This window comes from Oncorhynchus masou, chromosome 12 (assembly GCF_036934945.1).
Source record: "Oncorhynchus masou masou isolate Uvic2021 chromosome 12, UVic_Omas_1.1, whole genome shotgun sequence".
In the NCBI taxonomy this organism is placed as follows: Eukaryota; Metazoa; Chordata; class Actinopteri; order Salmoniformes; family Salmonidae; genus Oncorhynchus; species Oncorhynchus masou.
The window spans coordinates 45079007-45105416 of NC_088223.1; the positions used below are offsets into that span (position 1 = coordinate 45079007).

The 26410-nt window shown below is 41.5% G+C and overlaps 1 protein-coding gene across 20 annotated transcripts; it reads left to right on the forward strand.

Annotated features, from left to right (window-relative positions):
* Nucleotides 1-18: 18 nt before the first annotated feature.
* Nucleotides 19-25637, forward strand: LOC135550170 (upstream stimulatory factor 1-like). Of its 20 annotated transcripts, XM_064980722.1 has the most exons (12): nt 19-101; nt 1903-1973; nt 2078-2166; nt 4261-4406; nt 4559-4672; nt 4902-5043; nt 5289-5343; nt 5660-5718; nt 5833-5939; nt 24273-24401; nt 24740-24836; nt 24988-25637. In XM_064980722.1, exons 1-11 carry the CDS (start codon nt 30-32, stop codon nt 24818-24820), a joined length of 1065 nt encoding a protein of 354 aa, XP_064836794.1. In that variant the 5' UTR covers nt 19-29; the 3' UTR covers nt 24821-24836; nt 24988-25637. The 20 variants fall into 20 exon arrangements, with proteins under 20 accessions (XP_064836794.1, XP_064836793.1, XP_064836795.1 ...); XM_064980721.1 differs by having other exon boundaries at nt 24740-25637; XM_064980723.1 differs by having other exon boundaries at nt 5833-5927; nt 24740-25637.
* The last annotated feature ends 773 nt before the right edge of the window (nt 25638-26410 follow it).

The window sequence follows — 26410 nt, forward strand, 5'->3', positions numbered from 1 at the left end:
GGGCTCCGTTGGAGGATCTCCATCTTCTCATGAAAAAAGTGCACTCGAAGAATTATGTCACGGGGCCTCTCCCCATCCCGGGGCTTTGGGCGCAGCGACCGGTGAGCTCGATCAATCAGGGGCTTTTCATCTAAGGCAAGAACATCCTTCAGCAGCCCTGAAATGAAATCCGTGGCGCGATGCATTTCCGCTGACTCTGGGACCGATACAAGTCTCAGATTATTGCAGCGAGAGAATCCCTCTAAACTCACACAGCTCTCCTTCACCTTTTTCAAATCCGCAGCTAGGCGTTTAACTTCAGCCTCCAGGGATGTAGTTAAGTCAGACATTAGTAGCGGAGGTCTCCAGTGCTGCAATCGTTGTAGTGTGTGACGCAGTTGTTGTTTTGAGTAATGTGATTGCTGGCACAGTCTCGTTCTGCAGGATGGTTAAATCTGCTTTCAAAGTATCAGAAACCTCCTGTATTCTGGCATAAATCTCAGCAACAACCTGTGTTTTCATTTCAACTATCTCAGAGCGTAGTAGTTTGATGGCCTCGAATGTTCATTTCAGTGCTGCCAGGCCAAGCCGCACCCCCGGGTAAAGTGTGCATCCCCGGGCCCTCAGACCCAGGAGAGGGCGGTGATGAGAGCGGGTCTTGTAGGCCGGGTTTTCTCAAAATCATGCTTTTGGCCTTATGTTTGGTCGACATGCTGACATTCGGAAGCAAAGTAGGCTTGGTTTTTACAGAAAGGGATCACCAAATTAATATTTGAAAATAAATACGGTTCTGCTGCAAAATTCACATAAACTTTAAGAATACCACAGGAGCAAACGGAAAACAACGTCAGTCGCACATGGCGTCCCTTCTATCCCCCCCGCCATGATTCATTTGCTTCAATACAGCTCATAATAATGAAACCCAGAAATTATTTACCTTTGTTTTGTTCAGCAATTCCTATGTGGAAAATTAATGGGGAAAGAATAGGGTTTTGGTATTTATGTCGAAAATTAAGTCTGAGGTTTAGGAGATCTTAAAAGTTTGATATTTAGTTAACATTAACTTTATAAATTATTTAGCCTTTGCTTTTTAAAAATGTCATAAGTGCTTCAAAATTCACAAAAAGATGAAGATGAACATAGAACAAGAAGTTATCCTAAACCTATGTTTACCACATACCTTATATTTGGCGTTTATCCAAAACCCTTAAAAAAACACAATTCATATTCCCAATAGCGCAACAACGCACCATGGCGGAGTTAGTACCTACAAAAAGACGCCATTACTATATTGGAAACTACAGGCTGTGATCTGTCTTGGGTTAGTTATTAAAAATAAATCGGTACATGGCTTCCATCTTTGAGGACATGTAGAGTGGTCACTCGACTATCTTGTCAATATAATAGATAATCTTTGTTTTGTGGATGGGTGGTCTAGCTGCGCTGCAATATTTACGGGTTAGATTGACTTCAATTGGATGAAATACTCATTAAATGTGTCGGTATGATGAGCTAGCGAGTTGGGGAAATCTCCCTTGCTTTTCTAACGAATTCTAGCGCGGATTGGTTGTTTGCAAGCTAACTAGCACATTTGACTTGTTTACATTGCTAACGATAGATAGCTAGCAAACCATTTTCGAACCCTGCCGTCCAGTGTTTAAGGTTTAGGGTTGAATTTGAGTAGGTATCGTAGCTATAACATATTGCCATCACACACTCATTTGTATTTGTCAATCAATACTGCTTAATTATCTATATTTACGAGGGGTGCCTAGCTAATTCGTAATTGTTGTGGACTGTATCGAGTACTTAATTAGGTAGCAAGCCAGTTAACTTTACAGTGCGAGATAAACATGGCAATGTTTTTCATTGTTGGTTTCAATATAGACCTAATTCTTTTGATTCTGGTAAATAACGTTATAGGTGAAACTGTGGCGGACAGAATCGCCGCTGCTGTTTTTTAAAGGCATAGAGCAGCAAACCGAGATGAAGGGGTAAGTGTGGCAGAAAAAGCTTTCGTTTAATAGGCAATCAACCTTTTGTTTTATGTTGTCCAGTTAACTATTGGCTGACTGTTGCCTTCTCCCCTGTACCACAGGCAGCAGAAGAGCCCGGATGACGACGGTGACGTTCCCATAATCGATGAAGGTGAGCGCCATAGAGAGTATTCTATGATTTATCATAATGGTGAGAATTAACTACTTTTGTTATAGACTGAACAAAAATATAAACGCAACGTTTTCATTGATTTTACTGAGTTGCAATAGGGGCGGCATGTTAGCTTAGTGGTTAGAGCTTTGCCCTGAACAAGGCAGTTAACCCGGTAGGACGTCGTTGTAAATAAGAGTTCGTTCTTGCCTAGTTAAATAAAATAAAATCCAGTATTGTGAAATAAATGTAGTAGGCCCTAATCTATGGATTTCACATGACTGGGAATACAGATTATTTTAACCTTTATTTAACTAGGCAAGTCAGTTAAGAACAGATTCTTATTTACAATGACTGCCTACCAGGGAACAGTGGGCTAACTGCTTTGTTCATGGGCAGAACAACATATTTTTACCTTGTCAGCTCGGGGATTCAATCCAGCAACCTTTCAGTCTGCAGCCACCTTCTCGTCTGATCAGCCAATCAAGGACCTGTTCAAGACAGAAGGAGGCGGATTGCCGGTGGGGGATTTGTACCCTTTTGTGTTTTTTTGTGTTTTTTTTGGGGGGGGGGGGGGGTTACTGGCCCAACGCTCCAGCCACTAGGCTACCTGCCGCCCCATCTATTGGTCACCCAATACCCTGAAAAAAGTATTAAAAAAATAGGGCCTCAGGATCTCATGATGGTTTTTTTGTGCATTACCATAGAGAAAATGCAAATGTGTTTCATTGTCTGTAATTTTAAGGTATGCCTGTCCATTCAATAACCCCACTGCCATCGTGGGCCACTCTGACAACATTGACATCAGTGAACCGCTTGCCCACATGATGCCATACACGTGGTCTGCAGTTGTGAGGCCGGTTCGACGTACTTCCAAATTCTTTAAAACGCCGGAAGTGACTTATGGTAGAGATATGAACATTCAATTCTCTGGAAACCACACCTGTGGGTATTCCTGTAGTCAGCATGCCAATTGCACACTACATTTTTTTTATTTTTTTTATTTTTATTTCACCTTTATTTAACCAGGTAGGCTAGTTGAGAACAAGTTTTCATTTGCAACTGCGACCTGGCCAAGATAAAGCATAGCAGTGTGAACAGACAACACAGAGTTACACATGGAGTAAACAATAAACAAGTCAATAACACAGTAGAAAAAAAAGAGTCTATATACATTGTGTGCAAAAGGCATGAGGAGGTAGGCAAATAATTACAATTTTGCAGATTAACACTGGAGGTGGTATTGTGCTGTATGATAAAACTGCACGTTTTAGAGTGGCCTTTTATTGTCTCCAGCACCTGTGTAATGATCATGCTGTTTAGTCAGCTTCTTGATATGCCACACCTGTCAGGTGGATGGATTATCTTGGCAAAGGATAAATGCTCACAAACAGGGATGTAAACACATTTGTTTAAATAAAACATTTTTGCATATGGAACATTTCTGGGATCTTTTATTTCAGATCATAAACATGGGACCAACACTTTACGTGTTGCGTTCTATACTTTTGTTCAGTGTAAACTATATACGTTCTTTGCATTGCTTCACTGAATGGTCAATGTGATGTGTGTTTACTGAAATGATTCAGGCTGTGATCTATGCAAGTACACATGCTGTCATAGCCATGGGCCTAGGCCCTATAGTTTCCCAAACTCAATCCTGGGGACCCCAAGGGGTGCACATTTTGGATTTTGCCCTGACACTACACAGCTGATACAAATAATCAAAGCTTGATGATTAGTTTATTATATGAATCAGCTGTGTAGTGCTAGGGCAAAAAATGTTCTGCCAAGTTGTCTCTCATACATCCTGCTAATGTTAACGTAAAAACTGGTTAGTCAGGTTGATCTGATTTATTACTTTGGGGAACCGAGTGGCGCAGTGGTCCAAGTCACTGCATGTCAGTGCTCGAGGCGTCACTACAGACCTGGATTCGATCCTGGGCTGTATCGCAACCGGCCGTTATCGGGCTTCCCCTAGGGCGGCGCATCATTGGCCTACCGTCGTCCGGGTTAGGGGAGAGTTTTTGACCAGGGTGGGCTGTCATTGTAAATAAGATTTTTTTGCTTAACTGACTTAAATAAAATAAAAAAGAATACAAAAACTACAAGACTCTCCGGTCTCGCCCTCAGGTGCTGTTGCCACAGCCGACGACCCAACTGCCATCACCACCATCCAGTCTGCAGCCACCTTCTCGTCTGATCAACCAATCAAGTACCTGTTCAAGACCGAAGGAGGCGGGTTGCCGGTAGGGGAGTTGTACCCTCCCTCAGGGCAGGTAGAAGGGACTTTGCATGCCACACACTCAAGTCTGTCCCAATTTTCTCCCTTCCCCTTGGCCCTAAACCTTCGATGTTTGCACATTTGTAAGGTTGAAGAACCAGATTCTGTCTTAGCCATCTCTTTACTGACCCACCCCCCTCTGTTCAGGTGACGTACCGGGTGATCCAGGTGTCTGATGGACAAGTGGACGGACAGACAGACGGTGCCTCTGCTGTTAGCGTGGTGACGGGCTTCCCCGCAACGACACAGACTGTCACACAGGTACAACCCTTGGATTGTGTTGAGACACACACAAATGCACAAGTTTGCTTTGTCTCACATATATCATCCCCTTTGGCTGGAGTGCGTCTCTTGATAAAGTTTCACCCATCATTTTCTTTCCCCACACACTTTATTGTGCATGCAAGCATACTACCAGTTGTCCATTCAGTTTATTAGTTGGATCTGTTGCTATCTAAAATATCTGTCATGTGTGTTGTCTGTCTGTCAGGCGGTGTTTTCCCAGTCTGAGGGACTGGAGGGGGAAGCCTCAGAGACTCACTACTACTACCCTGTCACTGATGCCACACAGACTACCATGGTTGAGAATGTACAAGCGCCAGAAACACTGCTCACTCAGAGCACACCCACTGGTCAGTTGAAATTATGTCATTCAAACATGTCCCAATTAGCTCCCTGCCCCATCCTTCAATGTTGGCATATCTGTAAGATGTAAGCAAGATAGCACTTTTCCGGTTATACCTAAATCAGGAAACTTCAGATCTGCAAAAACCGAAGGGTTAGGTCCAAGGGCAAGGTGGAGGGAGAGAATTTGGGCCAGCTGAGATAGTCAGTCAATCTGTACATTGTCTGCTTAATAGTGCCCTGTGTCTTCCAGGTCAGCTATATGTGATGATGTCCCCACAGGACGTGTTGGGCGGAACAAACCAGAGGTCCATAGCACCCTCAACAAAGATATCTTAACACATAACATCACATCCTCTCTGTCCAGGTTATGATATTACATAACCCATCACTGACTAGGCCTTCGGGCCTTCATCAAGGGAACTGGGGTTGTCCAATAAGAAAAGCTCATTTGGTTTCCCATTGCAAAATGTTAAAAAATGTTTTCTGTTGCGTGACCTAATGAACACGACCATAGTTAAAATAACATGACATTGCCAATAGTATTTCATACCTGGTGAATGTGGTGATAGGTCTACATGTTGTACATTGGGCTTCTGTTTTGAATCCTCTTCTATTTTACAGCAAGTCAGAGCCTCCTCGTACATCTAGAGATGACAAGAGACGAGCCCAACACAATGAAGGTACTTGAATATACAGCAGTACTGTAACCTTGAAAATGTTCAAGGATGTTGATCTGTGAAGTCTTGTTTTATATTTGTTCAAGACATTTTATAACCTTTTCAATCGGTCCCCAGTTGAGCGCCGACGCAGAGATAAGATAAACAATTGGATCGTCCAGCTGTCCAAAACCATCCCAGACTGCACCCTGGATGCGACGAAGAATGGGCAGGTGAGTTCCCAGGTACTCAAGTCAAGTCTTCATATTTTATTCAACTGGTATATGTTTTCACATGGACGCATTTCTGAGATTCTCTTTCTAGTTCTTCTTCCTTGATTATTCCCACAGCACCCCCCTTCTCCCTTAAAAAACTTCAGATAACTGCTTTTTAGAAGAAAACAGATGTAGTTTTCTCACCTAGCTACCTAAGATGAATGCGCTCACACAGTAATTACAGTATGTTGCCTGTAGAACTTATTAAAATGTGGGAAATGTTTCTATGAACCCCACTTTCAAACATGCCCATTTTTACCACATTCTTGTCGGCATAAGCCTTTTGTACCTCCCACATGCATGTGGGTGAGGAGAGGAAGTAGGGGTGTGCATATGTGGGCGGGAGTCTATTTTAATAAATCCATTGATATACACCATCACAAAGAAATCCATTATTAATTTGATTTGGCAGGTCGTATGAAACAAGACAAATAAAATGTGTTTTCAAAAGAATAGAATAACATAATATTATTATTATGATTTTTTTTTTTTACCCTTTTTTCTCCCCAATTTCGTGGTATCCAATTGTCTCATCGCTGCAACTCCCGTCCGGACTCGGAGAGGCGAAGTTCGAGAGCCGTGCGTCCTCCAAAATACAACCCAACCAAGCCGCACTGCTTCTTCACACAATGCCCACTTAACCCGGAAGCCAGCCGCACCAATGTGTCGGAGGAAACACCGTACACCTGGCGACCGTGTCAGCGTGCACTGCTCCCGGCCTGCCACAGGAGTCACTAGTGCGCGATGGGACAAGGACATCCCTGCCGGCCAAACCCTGTTCTTAACTGGCTTGCCTAGTTAAATAAAGGTTAAATAAAAAATTGATAAACACAGGAAACTGTTGAGCTTAAAAACCACAGCAGCGTTGCAGTTCTTGACACAAACCGGTGTGCCTGCCGCCTACTACCATACCCCCTTTCAAAGGCATTTACATTTGTTGTCTTGGTCTTTCACCCTTTGAATGACACACATACACAATCCATGTCTCAACTATATCAAGGGCTAAAAATGCTTTAACCTGTCTCCTCCCCTTCATCTACACTGATTGAAGTGGATTTAACAAGTGACATCAATAAGTGATCATAGCTTTCACCTGGTCAGGCTGTCATGGAAATAACTTGTTTTGAACTGTATACTCAAATTTTATTGGTCACATACACATATTTAGTAGATGGGTGTACAGAAATACTTATGTTCCTAGATCCAGCAGTGCAGTAGTGTCTGACAATACACACATCTAAAAGTAAAAGAATGGAATTAAGAAATATATAAATATTAGGATGAGCAATGTCAGAGTGGCATTAACCAAAATACATTTAGGATACAGTATATACATATAAACTGAGTAAAGCAGTATGTGAACATTACTTATTCAAGTGACCAATGATTCCATATTCTATGTATATGGGCAGCAGCCTCTAAGGTGCAGGGTTGAGTAACCGGGTGTTAGCCGGCTTGTGATGGCTAGTTAACAGTCTGATAGCCTTGAGAGAGGAGCTGTTTTTCAGTCTCTCGGTCCCTGCTTTGCTGTACCTGTACTGACCTTGCCTTCTGGGTGGTAGCAGGTTGAACAGGCCGTGGCTCGGGTGATTTAACTCCTTGATGATCTTTTTGGCATTCCTACAGCACATTGGGTGTCCTGGAGGGCAGGCAGTGTACCCCAGTGATTGCGTTGGGCAGAGCCCTGCGGTTCCGAGCGGTGCAGTTGCCGTACCAGGCGGGGGAACAGGATGCTCTCAATTGTGCATATGTAAAAGTTTGTGAGCGTTTTAGGGGCCAAGCTGAATTTCTTTAGCCTCCTTCTTCACCACACTGTCTGTGTGGGGGGACCATTTCAGATTGTCAGTGATGTGTCCGCCGAGGAACTTGAAGCCTTCCACCTTTTCCACTGCGGTCCAATTGATGTGGATAGAGGCGTGCTCCCTCTGCTGTTTCCTGAAGTCCATGATCAGCTCCTTCGTTCTGTTGAGGGAGAGGTTATTTTCCTGGCACCACTCTGCCAGGGCCCCCACCTCCCTGTAGGCTGTCTAGTCATTGTTGGTAATCAGACCTACTACTGTTGTGTCGTTTGCAAACTTGATTGAGTTGGAGGCGTGTTTGGCCACGCAGTCATGTGTGAACAGGGTGTACAAGAGGGGGCTGAGCGTGGGGCCCCTGTGTTAAGGATCAGTGAAGTGGAGGTGTTGTTTCCTACCTGGGGGTGGCCCGTCAGGAAGTCCACGATCCAGTTGCACAGGGCGGGGTTCAGACCCCAGATGGTGTTGAATACTGAACTATAGGCAATGAATAGCATTCTTACATAGGTATTCCTTTTGTACAGATGGGATAGGGCAGTGTGCAGTGCGATGGCATTTGCATGATGTGTGGATCTATTGGGGTGGAATGCAAATCAAAGTGGGTCTATGGTGTCAGGGAAGGTGGAGGTAATATAATCCTTAACTAACCTCTCAAAGCACTTGATGATGAAAGAAGTAAGTGCTATGAGGCGATAGTCATTTAGTTCAATTACCTTTGTTTTCTTGGGTACAGGAACAATGGTGGACATCTTGAAGCAAGTGGGGACAGCAGACTGGGATAGGGAGAGATTGAATATGTCCGGAAACACTCCAGCCAGCTGGTCTGCTCATGCTCTGAGGATGCGGCTAGGGATATCGTCTGGGCCGGCAGCCTTGAGGGTTAACACGCTTAAATATCTTACTCTTGTTGGCCATGGAGAATGAGTCCACAATCCTTGGGGAGTCGGCCACGTCGATGGCACTGTGTTATCCTCAAAGCGGGCAAAGAAGCTGTTCAGCTTGTCCGGGAGCAAGACGTCAGTGTCCGACATGGCTGGTTTTCCTTTCGTAATCAGTGATTATCTGTAGACCCTGCCACATGCAGTGGTTCCTAAATTTAAAGTTTTGAGATTATGCCGTGGGACTTAGAGGTAATTTGTGGTTTAGTACGTTACCCTGCGTCACTGCTTCATTGCGCCAGACCACCGGAAGGGGGAGTTAGAGCACTGATTATGCTTTTGGAAGCTTTAAAAACGTTATTATATTCTTAAGATGTATGTTGACTGAAATATAAGAGGCAAGTGATGTTTGCTAAATAATCAAGTTGATGGCGTGGACATATCGCCTCGGCACTCATTCATGGCTTTGGATCAAAATAAATAAGTACCAACTTTCTTTCTGATAGTCTAGAAGTCAAAAATAGAAAATAGAAGTGATTATAAACTCAGCAAAAAAAGAAACGTCCTTTTTTCAGGACCCTGTCTTTCAAAGATAATTCATAAAATCCACAGATCTTCATTGTAAAGGGTTTAACCTGTTGGAACTCTAGGGGCGCAATTTCATTTTTGGATGAAAAACGTTCCCGTTTTAAACAAGATATTTTGTCACAAAAAGATGCTCGACTATGCATATAATTGCTACTGTTCGAAAGAAAACACTCTGACGTGTCCAGAAATACAAAGATCTTCTCTGTGCGTGCCCTTTAACGTGAGCTTCAGGCAAAACCAAGATGAGATGGCATCCAGGAAATGACAAGGATTTTTGAGGCTCTGTTTGTCATGATCTCCTTATATGGCTGTGAACGCAAGAGGAATGACTCTGCCCTTTCTGTCGTTTCCCCAAGGTGTCTGCAGCATTGTGACGTATTTGTAGGCAGATCATTGGAAGATTGACCATAAGAGACCACATTTACCACGTGTCCGCCCGGTGTCCTGCGCCGAAATTGGTGCGCAAAAGTCACCTGCCAGTATTTTTCCAAACAATACAGAGAGTAAAGCAAGCTTCCACGAACTGCATGTCAATGAAGAGATATGTGAAAAAACACCTTGAGGACTGATTCCAAACAACGTTTGCCATGTTTCGGTCGATATTATGTAGTTAATCCGGAAAAAGTTTTACGTTGTAGGTGACTGCATTTTCGGTTCGTTTCAGTAGCCAGGCGCAATGTAGAAAACGGAACGATTTCTCCTACACACAGACGCTTTCAGGAAACACTGCGCATTTGGTGTGTAACTGAGAGTCTCCTCATTGAAAACATCAGAAGCTCTTCAAAGGTAAATGATTTTATTTATTTGGTTATCTGGTTTTTGTGAAAATGTTGCGTGCTACATGTTATTCAAAATGCATTGCTAGCTTTGCATACTCTTACACAAATTAGTCAATTTCTATGGTTCAAAAGCATATTTTGAAAATCTGAGATGACAGTGTTGTTTAATAAAAGGCTAAGCTTGAGAGCAGATGCATTATTTTCATTTTATTTGCGATTTTCAGAAATCGTTAACGTTACATTATGCTAATGAGCTTCAGGCTATAACTGTATACAGGGTTTTTTCATAGCCAAACGTGAACAAAACGGAGCGATTTGTCCTACACAAATAATATTTTTTTGAAAAACTGCACATTTGCTATGTAACTTAGTCTCCTCATTGAAAACATCCGAAGCTCTTCAAAGTTAATGATTTTATTTATTTGGTTATCTGGCTTTTGTGAAAATGTTGCGTGCTACATGCTACACAAAATGCTATGCTAGCTTTGCATACTCTTACACAAATTAGTCAATTTCTATGGTTCAAAAGCATATTTTGAAAATCTGAGATGACAGTGTTGTTAAGAAAAGGCTAAGCTTGAGAGCAAACGCATTATTTTAATTTTATTTGCGATTTTCAGAAATCGTTAACGTTGCGTTATGCTAATGAGCCTGAGGCTTTAGTCACGATCCCGGACCCGGGATGGGGAGTTTCAAGAGGTTAAACACCATTTCCCATGCTTGTTCATTGAACCATCAACAATTAATGAACATGCACCTGTGGAACGGTCGTTAAGACGCCAACAGCTTACAGACGGTAGGCAATTAAGGTCACAGTTATGAAAACGTAGGACACTACAGAGGCCTTTCTACTGACTCTGAAAAACACCAAAAGACAGATGTCCAGGGTCCCTGCTCATCTGCTTGAACATGCCTTAGGCATGCTGCAAGGAGGCATTAGGACTGCAGATGTGGCCAGGGCAATAAATTGCAATGTCCATACTGTGAGACGCCTAAGACAGAGCTACAGGGAGACCAGATGAACAGCTGATCGTCCTCGCAGTGGCAGACCACGTGTAACAACACCTGCATAGGATCGGTACATCCGAACATCACACCTGTGGGACAGGTTCTGGATGGCAACAACAACTGCCCGAGTTACACCAGGAACGCACAATCCCTCCATCAGTGCTCAGACTGTCCTCAATAGGCTGAGAGAGGCTGGACTGAGAGCTTGTAGGCCTGTTGTAAGGCAGGTCCTCATCAGACATCACTGGCAACAACGTCGCCTATGGGCACAAACCCACCGTGTCAAAAAGTGCTCTTCACTGACGAGTCACGGTTTTCTCTCACCAGGGGTGATGCGTTACATCAAGGCCTGTACTCTGGAGCGGGATCTAGGTGGAGGGTCCCTTCCTGCAAGCTCATCCTGACAATGCCACCAGCTGTACTTCTCATTCTGTGTGATTTCCTGCAAGACAGAAAGGTCAGTGTTCTGCCATGGCCAGCGAAGAGTCCGGATCTCAGTCCCATTGCGCACGTCTGGGACCTGTTGGATCGGAGGGTGAGGGCTAGGGCCATTACACGCAGAAATGTCCGGGAACTTGCAGGTGCCTTGGTGGAAGAGTGGGGTAATATCTTACAGCAAGAACTGACAAATCTGGTGCAGTCCATGAGGAGGAGATACACTGCAGTACTTAATGCAGCTGGTGGCCAATAGGCTGAGAGAGGCTGGACTGTTACTTTTGATTTTGACCCCCCCCTTTGTTCAGGGACACATCATTCCATTTATGTTAATCACATGTCTGTGGAACTTGTTCAGTTTGTCTCAATTGTTGTATCTTGTTATGTTCATACAAATATTTACACATATGTCAAGTTTGCTGAAAATAAACGCAGTTGACAGAAAGAGGACGTTTCTTTTTTTGTTGAGTTTAAAAGTCACAACTCTACAATTGATCGCTAGTTTGGGTCTCAAATTATTACGGTCTGTGAATAGCATTTAACTAAAATAAGCAATGTTTGTTAAAAAAAACCACCAGTAATATATAGACCTGGACCTATGAGCACTTAAAAACCAAGAGTCAGGGTTAGTGCTTTGTGTATATTATTGGTTATCCTGACCTGGATGCCATGTATTATAGTCTCTAAAAGAAAAATATTACCATTTTACTTTCATAATGCATCCTAATAATGCACAGTGTTAATAATAATCACTTTGTTAATAATTATATAAAAGACCATTAGATATTCTCACAGACCAGATTTTCCCTAATGTAAAATGCCCCTTAGATATTAATTTTAGAGTCCTTCAATCCTCTAAATTTTAATCTTTGGAGGAGAGTCATGCGGCATTGGCGGAGAATCGTGCGGCATTGGTGGAGAATCGGGCAGAGAGCGACCTGTTTATATTACATGAGCAAAAAATATATGACATTTTATTTGGAATGGCAAGCCAGACAAAATGTAAAGGGCATATTGTCTCACGCCATGTTCAAAAATGTATTTTTTCCCTTTATTCAGATTATAACCGCTTACTTTCAGTTATATCTCCAAAATATCGTAATTAAAACTTGAAAATGAGATTGAACTCTAGAAACAACGTTCCAGAATGAGAATGGTAAATGACTAATTCATACATTCATTCAATACATTGGAATAAAAAAGAAGCCTTCCATCCACCCATTATGGAATATTAGCAGGACTTTTTATTTATTTTTTATTTTACTACATAAAGGTCCATTTACTCTGCTGGCGTCTTGACCCAGTTTATCCCCTCATTTGCAATGCAAACCTGAACGGCAGTGTGTTTTGGTCCGAGCAGACCCTTTTTCGGCTTACCTTGTCAGCTCGGGGATTCGAACAAGCAAACTTTCGGTTATTAATCCCACGCTCTAACCACTAGGCTACCCAGCCGGAGCTGAGAGGATCACCAAAACTAAAGGTATTTTGGTTTCAGTGTATTTTCCCAAAAAATAGTGTGTATATAGCCTATCAATGTGTAGGCATACTGTGTAATAAAATCGCTAATTGTGTACTAAAAAAGTGAATGTGTTTTTGCAGAGCATACAAACCATGCTGACAACCATCCGTGGAGATCAGTGGACAAAGGGCTAGACAACGGGCTGCACCGATAAAACGCATGATTCCACAGAATACCAACTGAGATGGATCCTGAAGCAAATGTGGCTTACCAGTGAACCTCCAGGTGTTCATCATTAATACTGTGTCTCAGTAGTTTCTGTCCATGACTGATGCAACCCGAAAAGGCATTAAAGACGAGTTAATAAGTACTTGAGGTCACCGAGAAAGTCTGGACATGGCCTGCTCTCACTTATGTAAGGAATTAGGCACTTTACCATGTTTACTATGTACTGTAGGATATGTTTACTTGTCAAACTACACAGTAGCCTAATAAACATATACAGGCGGCTTCTATCTTCAATATGCTTTAAATGCTTTATTATCCAAATGTTTAAAGTGTGTGTGGGTGACCTCATGCAAACCGCAAAATGTCAGATAAAGCATATACTGTACAGTATTTCTTCATCAACATGCTTTTGTTAATAAAATAATTATAAAAATACTCTTTCAAAATGCTAATGTTTATTTTGTTATGGATCCATGATGAATTACTATGGGAATAAATATCACTGAATTACATAAATAAATTGTTGCTTACTGGAACACCCAAAGTCATCCAATTGTTCTAATAGGATTTGAAGCAATACCCTACCCGCATGTGGTCAACTGCCATTTCGCGCTGCTCTGAGACCAGCATGGGGACTGGTCTTGATAAATCAATGCGATTCATCACTTTTAGATGTACCGATCCCATGGTACATGGTTTATGAATTGACATGCAATTTTCTGTTCCTCCTGAAAGCCCTAATCTGCTCACTTAAATGAATAGAGATCCTGGTAATGGTGCTACAGTATGTTATAGCATGATCAAAGTGATGATGGGCTATTAGCAGGACAATAGACTCTTCAACCTTTACAAAAGGATAGCTCGGCTAAATGTAAATAAAAAAATAAAAAAATCTTCCCCACCTTGCGATGTAGGGGACTTCATAGGGATCAAATCCCGTTACTGGGATCGATTTGACAACAGCCAGTGAAAGTGCAGGGCGCCAAATTCAAAGAACATAGATCAAAAAATTAAAATTCCTCAAACAAGTATTATACAGTATTATCTATACAGTATTATACAAGTATTATACACCATTTTAAAGATAAACTTCTTGTTAATCCAACGATTTGCACCTAGTCACAAAAAACATACAGCCATTTTCCAGCCAAAGAGAGGAGTCACAAAAAGCAGAAAGAGAGAAAATGAATCACTATCCTTTGATGATCTTCATCAGATGGCAATCATAGAACTTCATGTTACACAATACATGTATGTTATGTTCGATAAAGTTCATATTTATGTCCAAAAATCTCAGTTTACATTGGCACGTTATGTTCAGTAATGTTTTGCCTACAAAACATTCTGTGATTTTGCAGAGAGCCACATCAATTTACAGAAATACTCATAAACTTTGATGAAAGATACAAGTGTTATGCATAGGATTATAGATAAACTTCTCCTTAATGCAACCGCTGTGTCAGATTTCAAAAAAGCTTTACAGCGAAAGCATACCAAGCAATGATCTGAGTACAGAGCTCAGCCACCAAAACAAGCCAACCTGCCATTATAGGTAAACTTCAACTATGACAGACAAAATGAGAAGAAAAACATCCAGAAAATCACATTGTACGGTTTTTTAGGAATTTATTTGCAAATTATGGTGGAAAATAAGTATTTGGTCACCTACAAACAAGAAAGATTTCTGGCTCTCACAGACCTGTAACTTCTTCTTTAAGAGGCCCCTCTGTCCTCCACTCGTTACCTGTATTAATGGCACCTGTTTGAACTTGCTATCAGTATAAAAGACACCTGTCCACAACCTCAAACAGTCACACTCCAAACTCCACTATGGCCAAGACCAAAGAGCTGTCAAAGGACACCAGAAACAAAATTGTAGACCTGCACCAGGCTGGGAAGACTGAATCTGCAATAGGTAAGCAGCTTGTTTTGGAGAAATCAACTGTGGGAGCAATTATTAGGAAATGGAAGACATACAAGACCACTGATAATCTCCCTCGATCTGGGGCTCCACGCAAGATCTCACCCCGTGGGATCAAAATGATCACAAGAACGGTAAGCAAAAATCCCAGAACCACACGGGGGGACCTAGTGAATGACCTGCAGAGAGCTGGGACCAAAGTAACAAAGCTTACCATCAGTAACACACTACGCCGCCAGGGACTCAAATCCTGCAGTGCCAGACGTGTACCCCTGCTTAAGTACATGTCCAGGCCCTTCTGAAGTTTGCTAGAGAGCATTTGGATGATCCAGAAGAAGATTGGGAGAATGTCATATGGTCAGATGAAACCAAAATATAACTTTTTGGTAAAAACTCAATTCATTTTGTTTGGAGGACAAAGAATGCTGAGTTGCATCCAAAGAACACCATACCTACTGTGAAGCATGGGGGTGGAAACATCATGTTTTGGGGCTGTTTTTCTGCAAAGGGACCAGGACGACTGATCTGTGTAAAGGAAAGAATGAATGGGGCCATGTATCATGAGATTTTGAGTGAAAACCTCCTTTCATCAGCAAGGGCATTGAAGATGAAACGTGGCTGGGTCTTTCAGCATGACAATGATCCCAAACACACCGCCCGTGCAACGAAGGAGTGGCTTTGTAAGAAGCATTGGCCTAGCCAGTCTCCAGATCTCAACCCCATAGAAAATCTTTGGAGGGAGTTGAAAGTCTGTGTTGCCCAGCAACAGCCCCAAAACATCACTGCTCTAGAGGAGATCTGCATGGAGGAAGGGGCCAAAATACCAGCAACAGTGTGTGAAAACCTTGTGAAGACTTACAGAAAATGTTTGACCTCTGTCATTACCAACAAAGGGTATATAACAAAGTATTGAGATAAACTTTTGTTATTGACCAAATACTTATTTTCCACCATAATTTGCAAATAAATTCATTAAAAATCCTACAATGTGATTTCTCATTTTGTCTGTCATAGTTGAAGTTTACCTATGATGAAAATTACAGGCCTCTCATCTTTTTAAGTGGGAGAACTTGCACAATTGGTGGCTGACTAAATACTTTTTTGCCCCACTGTATATACTGTATACTTCCCTATCTATTCTTTACTTTATCTATTGCATTTTAGCTGCTCTGTCACTGCTTATCCATATATTTTATTATTATATATTCTTATCCCATTCCTTTACTAGATTGTGTGTATTAGGTTTTGTTGGGGAATTGTTAGATATTACCTGTTAGATACTGCTGCACTGTCGGATCTAGAAGCATAAGCATTTCGCTACACTCACAATAACATCTGCTAACCATGTGTATTTGACCAATATAATTTGACTTGATATGAAGTTAATGTGTTTGAGAGAGAGAAAGAAAGAGGATCGAAACAGATACAGTAACACGTGGAATATAGCAATAAGAATGCCAGTTTAATATGCAGTGCAGATCACCTCCTATTACCCTACTCAGAGTTTTAATAATGGTGTGTGTTTAATTATGTGTGACATTGTGGCATTTAAAGCATATTGAAGATAGAAGCAATAGGATTTGAAGCAATAGCCTACCCGTGTGTGGTCAACTATTTCAGCACCGTTTCGTGCTGCTCTGAGACAAGCATGGGGACTGGTCTTGATAAATCAATGAGATTTTTTATTTTCACTGAATCTCCATTTGGGTATTGGTTAGCCTACAATTAGGTTGTGGAAATGTTAGGATTATTTTGTTCTTAGTAGCCTACTCCTGATCAGTCACATTGTACTTGTTTTGTTTTTCTTCGAATAGAAACACCATAATATATTAATCAAATTAATTAAGATACATTTCTTAAAATCAATCCCATATACTATGTTCTTACAAAAAAGGTTTTAAATTCTCTAGAACAGCCAATATTTAAAAAAAGTCAAATGCTTCTCAGATGCCCTCTGGTGGTCAAACTAGCACTATCAATTGCAACAATGGCTGACACTTATAACGTGCCATAGGATTCTGCAGTAGCCCGCAAGGTGTGCTGCAGTACAACGCAACTTTTAAAGGAAGAACCACTGTACGTCTCGTGTCTGAGACGTTGAATTGCGACTCCACTTTGTCTCTATACTGATATTTTGCCTGTTCGATTGCCTGTTCGACCTTATTCCCAGTCACCTTGCCATGGTTAAATGCGGTGTTTTGCGCTTTCAGTTTTCCGCAATTACTGACATCTATCCACGGTTTCTGGTTTGGGTAGGTTTTTAGGAGTCACAGTGGGAACATCATCCCCTATGCACTTCTTGATGAACTCAGTCACCATGTCTGTGTATACAGTGGGGAGAACAAGTATTTGATACACTGCCAATTTTGTAGGTTTTCCTACCTACAAAGCATGTAGAGGTCTGTAATTTGTTTTATCATAGGTACACTTCAACTGTGAGAGACGGAATCTAAAACAAAAATCCAGAAAATCACATTGTATGATTTTTAAGTAATTAATTTGCATTTTATTGCATGACATAAGTATTTGATCACCTACCAACCAGTAAGAATTCCGGCTCTCACAGACCTGTTAGTTTTTCTTTAGGAAGCCCTCCTGTTCTCCACTCATTACCTGTATTAACTGCACCTGTTTGAACTCGTTACCTGTATAAAAGACACCTGTCCACACACTCAAACAGACTGCAACCTCTCCACAATGGCCAAGACCAGACAGCTGTGTAAGAACATGAGGGTTAAATTGTAGACCTGCACAAGGCAGGGATGGGCTACAGGACAATAGGCAAGCAGCTTGGTGAGAAGGCAACAACTGTTGGTGCATTTATTAGAAAATGGAAGAAGTTCAAGATGACGGTCAATCACCCTCGGTCTGGGGCTCCAAGCAAGATCTCACCTCGTGGGGCATCAATGATCATGAGGAAGGTGAGGGATCAGCCCAGAACTACACGGCAGGACCTGGTCAATGACCTGAAGAGAGCTGGGACCACAGTCTCAAAGTAAACCATTAGTAACACACTATGCCGTCATGGATTAAAATCCTGCAGTGCACGCAAGGTCCCTCTGCTCAAGCCAGAGCATGTCCAGGCCCGTCTGAAGTTTGCCAATTATCATCTGGATGATCCAGAGGAAGAATGGGAGAAGGTCATGTGGTCTGATGAGACAAAAACAGAGCTTTTTGGTCTAAACTCCACTCTCCGTGTTTGGAGGAAGAAGAAGGATGAGTACAACCCCAAGACACCATCCCAACAGTGAAGCATGGAGGTGGAAACATTATTCTTTGGGGATGCTTTTCTGCAAAGGGGACAGGACGACTGCACCGTATTGACGGGAGGATGGATGGGGGGCATGTATCGTGAGATCTTGACCAACAACCTCCTTCCCTCAGTAAGAGCATTGAAGATGGGTCGTGGCTGGGTCTTTCTAGCATGACAACGACCCGAAACACACAGAGCCAGGGCAACTTAGGAGTGGCTCTGTAAGAAGCATCTCAAGTTCCTGGAGTGGCCTAGCCAGTCTCCAGACCTGAATCCAATAGAAAATCTTTGGAGGGAGCTGAAAGTCCGTATTGCCCAGCGACAAGGATCTGGAGAAGGTCTGTATGGGGGAGTGGGCCAAAATCCCTGCTGCAGTGTGTGCAAACCTGGTCAAGAACTACAGGAAATGTATGATCTCTGTATGTAACGGCTTTCTTTAGGTGAAGGAGAGTCGGACCAAAATGAGGCGTGGCTCTTTGAGATCATTGAGATTCATGTTTAATGAAAAAACACACTAAACACAAACACTACAAAACAGTAAACGTAACGAAAACCGAAACAGCCTAATACTGGTGCAAACTAGTACACGACAGACATAAGGACAGGAAAAGGAACAAAAGGACAATCACCCACGAAACACTCAGAATATGGCTGCCTAAATATGGTTCCCAATCAGAGACAACGATAAACACCTGCCTCTGATTGAGAACCACTTCAGACAGCCATAGATTTACCTAGAACACCCCACTAAGCTACCATCCCAATACATGTGAAAAAAAACAAGACAAAACACACCACAATCAAAAACCCATGTCACACCCTGGCCTGACCAAATAGATAAAGAAAACACAAAATACTAAGACCAGGGCGTGACACTGTAATTGCAAACAAAGGTTTCTGTACCAAATATTAAGTTCTGCTTTTCTGATGTATCAAATACTTATGTCACGTAATAAAATGCTAATTCATTACTTAAAGATCATACAATGTGATTTTCTGGATTTTTGTTTTAGATTCCGTCTCTCACAGTTGAAGTGTACCTAGGATAAAAATTACAGACCTCTACATGCTTTGTAAGTAGGAAAACCTGCAGAATCAGCAGTGTGTCAAATACTTGTTCTCCCCACTGTACGCCAATGTTATCCTCAGAGGCTACCCGGAACATATTGCAGTCCGCGTGATCAAAACACTCTTGAAGCATGGCTTCCGATTGGTCAGTCCAGCGTTGAATAGACCTTAGCACGGACACTTCTTGTTGGAGTTTCTGCCTATAGGAAGGGAGGAGTAAAATGGAGTTGTGATCTGATTTGCAGAAGAGAGGGCAGGGGAGGGCCTTGTAGGTGTGCCTGAAGGCGGAGTAGCAGTGGTTGAGCGGTTTTCCAGCACGAGTACTACAGTCAATGTGTTGATAGAACTTCGATAGTGTTTTCCTCAGATTTTCTTTGTTAAAATCCCCAGATACAATAAATGCAGCCTTGGGATATATGGGTTCCAGTTTGCACAATGTCAAGTGTAGTTCCTTGAGGGCCATCGTGGTATCGGCATGAGGGGTAATATACACGGCTGTGACTATAACCGAAGAGAATTCTCTTGGGAAGTAATACGGTTGGCATTGATTGTGAGGTATCCTAGGTCGAGTGAACAAAAGGACTTGAGATTCTGTATGTTATCACAGTCACACCATGAGTAGTTAATCATGAAATATACACCACTGCCTTGCTTCTCCCCGGGGAGTTCTTTATTCCTATATTTGCGATGTACTGTGGACCCAACTGGCTGTATGGATGGGGAAAGTTTATCCAGAGAGAGCCATGATTCCGTGAAACAGAGTATGTTACAGTCCCTGTTACTACCGTCCCTTGCTATATGAGCTTGTCTACTTTATTGTCCAGAGACTGAACATTAGCAAATAATATACTTAGAAGTGGTGGATGGTGTGCCTGCCTCCTGAGTTGAACTGGAAGTCCACTCCGAATACATCTTCTCCGCCTGCGGCGTCTTGGAGCAGCCTCGGGGATAAGTTCAATTGCCCTGTCGGGTACAAACAAAGGATACAATTTGGGAGTAGTATTCCTGGTTGTAATTCTGGTGAGTTTGACTGATGTCCAAAAGTTCTTTCCAGCTGTATGTAATAACTCAAAAAATCTGATGTGCTAACAATGTAAGAAATAACACACACACAAAAAAAAAGATACTGCAAAGTTGCTTCGGATCTAGAAGCAGAGCTGCCATGTCTGTCAGCGCCATCTTGTCTTTGCATAGAAACCCACATAAAAGCATGTAGATAAAAATATGTAATGTTTAATAGAATGGAGGTTTAAAATCAGCTTCATATGTATATTAGCCAATACATATGGCATAGCCTACACATATAGCATACCTTGCAAAACAATTTTCAATAAAAACAATTGTACAATGTGCTCTGCAATAAGATTACCAAAGATTGATTTCTAAACCAGATGAGTTCTCAAATAGCAGCTGCCCAGTGTTGGATGCATTGGAATATAAGGTATGGAAATGACAAAGAACCTGTAGGATTATAGAAAAAGCAGTTGGGAAATAAATGTTCAATTAATACAAGTATATTTAGGTGGTTTAAATTATTAACTTTCCTACTATACTTCTAGAAATTGACGGGGGCCAAAGTCTTGCCAATTCATTCATTATTCTACTAACTATGACTGAGTGTGAGACGTTTTCCACAATGTACGTTTCATACATATACTGTACATTCAAACTGTATATTCGAACAAAGAACACCATCACAAATAGTGTTTCACCATTTATTGAGAACTAAGACAAATGGCAAAGGTGTCTCGGGCAGTATTGGAGGTATCTAAATATAGTGTAACCTACCAATCAATGTAAGTGCAGAGTGCAGAGGGCACAATCAAGTGCAGAGGGCACAATCTTACAAGGTTGCAGTCCAGAAATGAGAGCTTTACCATCTATGTCAAAAGCCTGGGCCTCTGATGGAGACTAGAACTGTCATCAACGTATGCTTCAGTATTCACCCTTCTCGCTTGGAGCATTTGTGTGCCCAGGCCCCAAGTGAGAGATAATGAATAAACATGTTCAGACAAGCATGTACAGTGGCTTGCGAAAGTATTTGGCCCCCTTGAAATTTGTGACCTTTTGCCACATTTCAGGCTTCAAACATAAAGATATAAAACTGTATTTTTTTGTGAAGAATCAACAACAAGTGGGACACAATCATGAAGTGGAACGACATTTATTGGATATTTCAAACTTTTTTAACAAATCAAAAACTGAAAAATTGGGCGTGCAAAATTATTCAGCTTGGGAAATCTTAAGTCCGTTAAAAGCGCAGAGGGCATCATGAAGAACAAGGAACACACCAGGCAGGTCCGAGATACTGTTGTGAAGAAGTTTAAAGCCGGATTTGGATACAAAAAGATTTCCCAAGCTTTAAACATCCCAAGGAGCACTGTGCAAGCGATAATATTGAAATGGAAGGAGTATCAGACCACTGCAAATCTACCAAGACCTGGCCGTCCCTCTAAACTTTCAGCTCATACAAGGAGAAGACTGATCAGAGATGCAGCCAAGAGGCCCATGATGACTCTGGATGAACTGCAGAGATCTACAGCTGAGGTGGGAGACTCTGTCCATAGGACAACAATCAGTCATAAATCAGTCGTATAAAAAGTGTAGTTTAAAGTTTGCCACAAGCCACCTGGGAGACACACCAAACATGTGGAAGAAGGTGCTCTGGTCAGATGAAACCAAAATGGAACTTTTTGGCAACAATGCAAAACGTTATGTTTGGCGTAAAAGCAACACAGCTCATCACCCTGAACACACCCTATACCCACTGTCAAACATGGTGGTGGCAGCATCATGGTTTGGGCCTGCTTTTCTTCAGCAAGGGACAGGGAAGATGGTTAAAATTGATGGGAAGATGGATGGAGCCAAATACAGGACCATTCTGGAAGAAAACTTGATGGAGTCTACAAAAGACCTGAGATTGGGACAGAGATTTGTCTTCCAACAAGACAATGATCCAAAACATAAAGCAAAATCTACAATGGAATGGTTAAAAAATAAACATATCCAGGTGTTAGAATGGCCAAGTCAAAGTCCAGACCTGAATCCAATTGAGAATCTGTGGAAAGAACTGAAAACTGCTGTTCACAAATGCTCTCCATCCAACCTCACTGAGCTCGAGCTGTTTTGCAAGGAGGAATGGGAAAAAATGTCAGTCTCTCGATGTGGAAAACTGATAGAGACATACCCCAAGCGACTTACAGCTGTAATCGCAGCAAAAGGTGGCGCTACAAAGTATTAACTTTGATTAATTATTGATTAAGTATTAATTAATAATTTTTTAACGCCCAATTTTTCAGTTTTTGATTTGTTAAAAAAGTTTGAAATATCCAATAAATGTCGTTCCACTTCATGATTGTGTCCCACTTGTTGTTGATTCTTCACAAAAAAATACAGTTTTATATCTTTTTGTTTGAAGCCTGAAATGTGGCAAAAGGTCACACATTTCAAGGGGGCCGAATACTTTCGCAAGGCACTGTAAGTAAGGTTGTATTCGGCGCATGTGACAAATAAAACTTGATTTGAATTTGACATTCTATCTAGTGATAAAACTATCTGGTCCTGCTAGCTAGCAATATATATATTTGTTTTAACTAGATTACTTGCTGTGTTCTAAGTTGTGAGTCATTTCACAGCTTGCATTGATGGTGTCACATTTCTAGAACTAAATAGTTAGATTACAAATAAATAATAAGACTTTGCTTGAGGAGTTTTTCGGACAAAGCTCTCTCTCAAGATGTCACCAGGTGTCTACTACCTTAGATAAGGATAACGTGATTGGCATACGACACAAGTTTTGATTGGTTTACAGTTTAGTACCAGCGGTGTTTGCCTGTCCAGCTAGCGAACATAAAAGTAAGTATTTTGAGAACATTTGCAAGAATTGACCTTGCGTTCAGAATAATTAAATATACACAATATGTAAAAGTCAGTTCTTCCCTCAACAGAGATTGATTATCTCGGTGGTGGTCCGTAGCAAGCTATGTAAATCGCTTTGGATAAAAGTGTCTGCTAAATGGCATTATTATTATTATTATACTGAACAAAAATATACACAACATACAACAATTTTAAAGATTTTACTGAGTTTCAGTTCATATGAGGAAATCAGTCAATTGAAATAAATTCATTAGACCCTAATCTATGGATTTCACATGACTGGAACTACAGGTTTGCGTCTGTTGGTTACAGATACCTTAAAAGGAATTGGGCCTCAGGATCTCATCATGGTAGTTCTGTGCATTCAAATTGCCATCGATAAAATGCAATTGTGTTCGTTGTTTTAGCTTATGCGTACCCATACCATAACCCCACCGCCACCATGGGGCACTCTGTTCACAACCGCTCGCCCACATGACGGCATACACGTCTGCAGTTGTGAGGCTGGCTGGACGTACTGCAAAATTCTCTAAAATGATGTTGGAGGCAGCTAAGCATGTTAGATAAATTAACATTAAATTCTCTGGCAACATCGCTGGTGGGCATTCCTGCAGTCAGCATGCCAATTGCACACTCCCTCAACTTTAGACATCTGTGACATTGTGTTGTGTGACATAACTGCACATTTTATAGTTGCCTTTTGTACCCAGCACAAGGTACACCTGTGTAATGATAATGCTGTTTAATCAGCTTCTTGATATGCCATACCTGTCTGGTGGCTGTATTATCTTGGCAAAGGAGAAATGCTCACTAACAGAGATGTAATCAAATTTGAGAGAAAAAAGCTTATTTTGTTGTTCGTATACAAAATTTCTGGGTTATTTTTTTTTTCAGCCTATGAAACAGCATATTACATGTTGTGTTTTATAATTTTGTTCATTGTATATATCAAGGCATGATGCCAATGCTGTGACCAGTGTGGTGTCCTCCTGTCCTGTCTGTTCCCTACAGAGTAAAGGAGGGATCCTGTCCAAGGCTTGTGATTACATCCAGGAGCTGCGTCAGAGCAACGCCAGACTGGGGGAGGACCTGGAGAATCTGGAGAGACTACGTATGGACAACCAGTTGCTCAGACAAGAGGTACTGCAGCAGCTCAGATTGTTCCCACTCAAACACACAATCACCATGTTCAAGGGGATCTGTCTGAGCAATGTGCTGCACAGATTTGCTAACCTTGACCACATAACGACTAGTTACTAGTTGCAGGGGAACTGTAGACCAGGGATTCATCCGCAGCACCTTGCTCAGACTGATCCTCTCAAACATGCAAAAGATCTATACATAGCTAAAGAAACCTCGATGATGCATTACATTAATCTTAATAGTAGTGAGCGGTGTTGGTCAAGAGCTGGTGATGTGGGTTACTATGACAACTCACACTCATACCACATTAACATATTCCCTTTTCCCACTCACAGGTTGATGATTGGAAAACCAAGAACCAGATGATGAGAAGCCAGCTGAGACAGAATGGCATTGTGGGAGCAGATCCACATTGAAGGCGAAGTGACAAAGGTGCCTGTACAAGGGCTCTGTTTGAATTGCCAGAAAATACACCCTCCTTTCCTCACTTGAGGTAGTAACTGATCTGTATGGGATTGGAGAGGTGAAACGTAGGGTCCCAATGACACCAACCCAGTCATCTTATATCTGTAATTTCATCTAGGATGGATGTATTTGGAAAGCATTCGAACAAGGTCTAGGATGTTGTGGGCTGTTGGAATACGACAACATTGGTCAGTGGAGGCAGTTGTATGCAGAGGGTTGCTTCCAACAAATCTGGACTGCACTCTTTTTGGATGTCCTCCGTGATGTTTTCTTCCTTGACAATTGTATGGACACCCCATGATCATGGACATTCATCCTACATAGAAAAACACTTAAGCTACACAGCATAATACTCATGTCTGTGTTCTTTATCACCTTTGAAATCAAATGTATTTTGTGACCCCTCAAACCACTTGCCCATATATGGGTATTTCTACGCTCTTGCCACACATTATTTGAAAGAAAAAATGTGATGCCTTTTATGTTTGAAATAAAATATTTTATGAAAAGGCTTATTTAAATGCTAGACTGAACCGAACACCATGTCTATTGGTTGACAGTTTCACTACCAGCTGACTGACACTGTTGTTCTACATCAGTTTGTATCAGTCACTGAGCAAATAATGAATTTGATGGTTCTTTGTGTATTTTTAGTTTTACAAATTTGGACTAACCTATTTCTGACATTAATACAACCTTCAGCCTCTAATATTATTTTGTGTTATAGGTTGATTTGCTGTAATTTCTATTAAATTCGTCTGAAAGAAATATCTTGTTTATTTACAATCACTGAAAATGAAATTATAAATCTCACTCAATCAGCATAGCTGAATTCAAGGTATATTGTCCACTCATGATAGTGACAGATTGTTAATACCATAAATGAATATCGATTCATTTATGGTATTAACAATCTGTCACTATCATGAGTGGACAATATACCTTGAATTCAGCTATGCTGATTGAGTGAGATTTATAATTATGTGGGTGTGCTTGTATTTGTCCTATTTCACACATGTACAAGTATGTATTATACACTTGTGAATTGGAAATGTTTGTTTTTTCATATCCCATTCCATGCTGAGAGTGGGTTCACAGTCAGAGTTTGCTATTACTCGGATGGCGTGGTGCCAGGTAAACAACCTCTCCCTCAACGTTAGAAAAACAAAGATGATTGTGGACTTCAGGAGGAACCAGGCTGGACACGCCCCCATCCTTATCAACGGGGATGCCGTGGAGACGGTCAGTATATTCAAATTCCTCTGCGTATGCATCTCAGAGAAGCTGAAATGGTATAACTACACGGACACCATGGGGAAGAAGGCACGACAGTGACTTCAACAACCCCAGGCTACTCCTCCTATGAACGTTACCTTTTTTTAAATGACCATTTTCATTATTTTATTTCACTTAAGTCGTGCAAGTTGTAGATTTTCACTGTACCCTTTAATCACACCTGAAACCCTGTACATATGAGTATTAAAACAATCTCTAAACTCAGTTTTCTCCTATCACAGCCATTAAACTCTGTAACTGTTTTT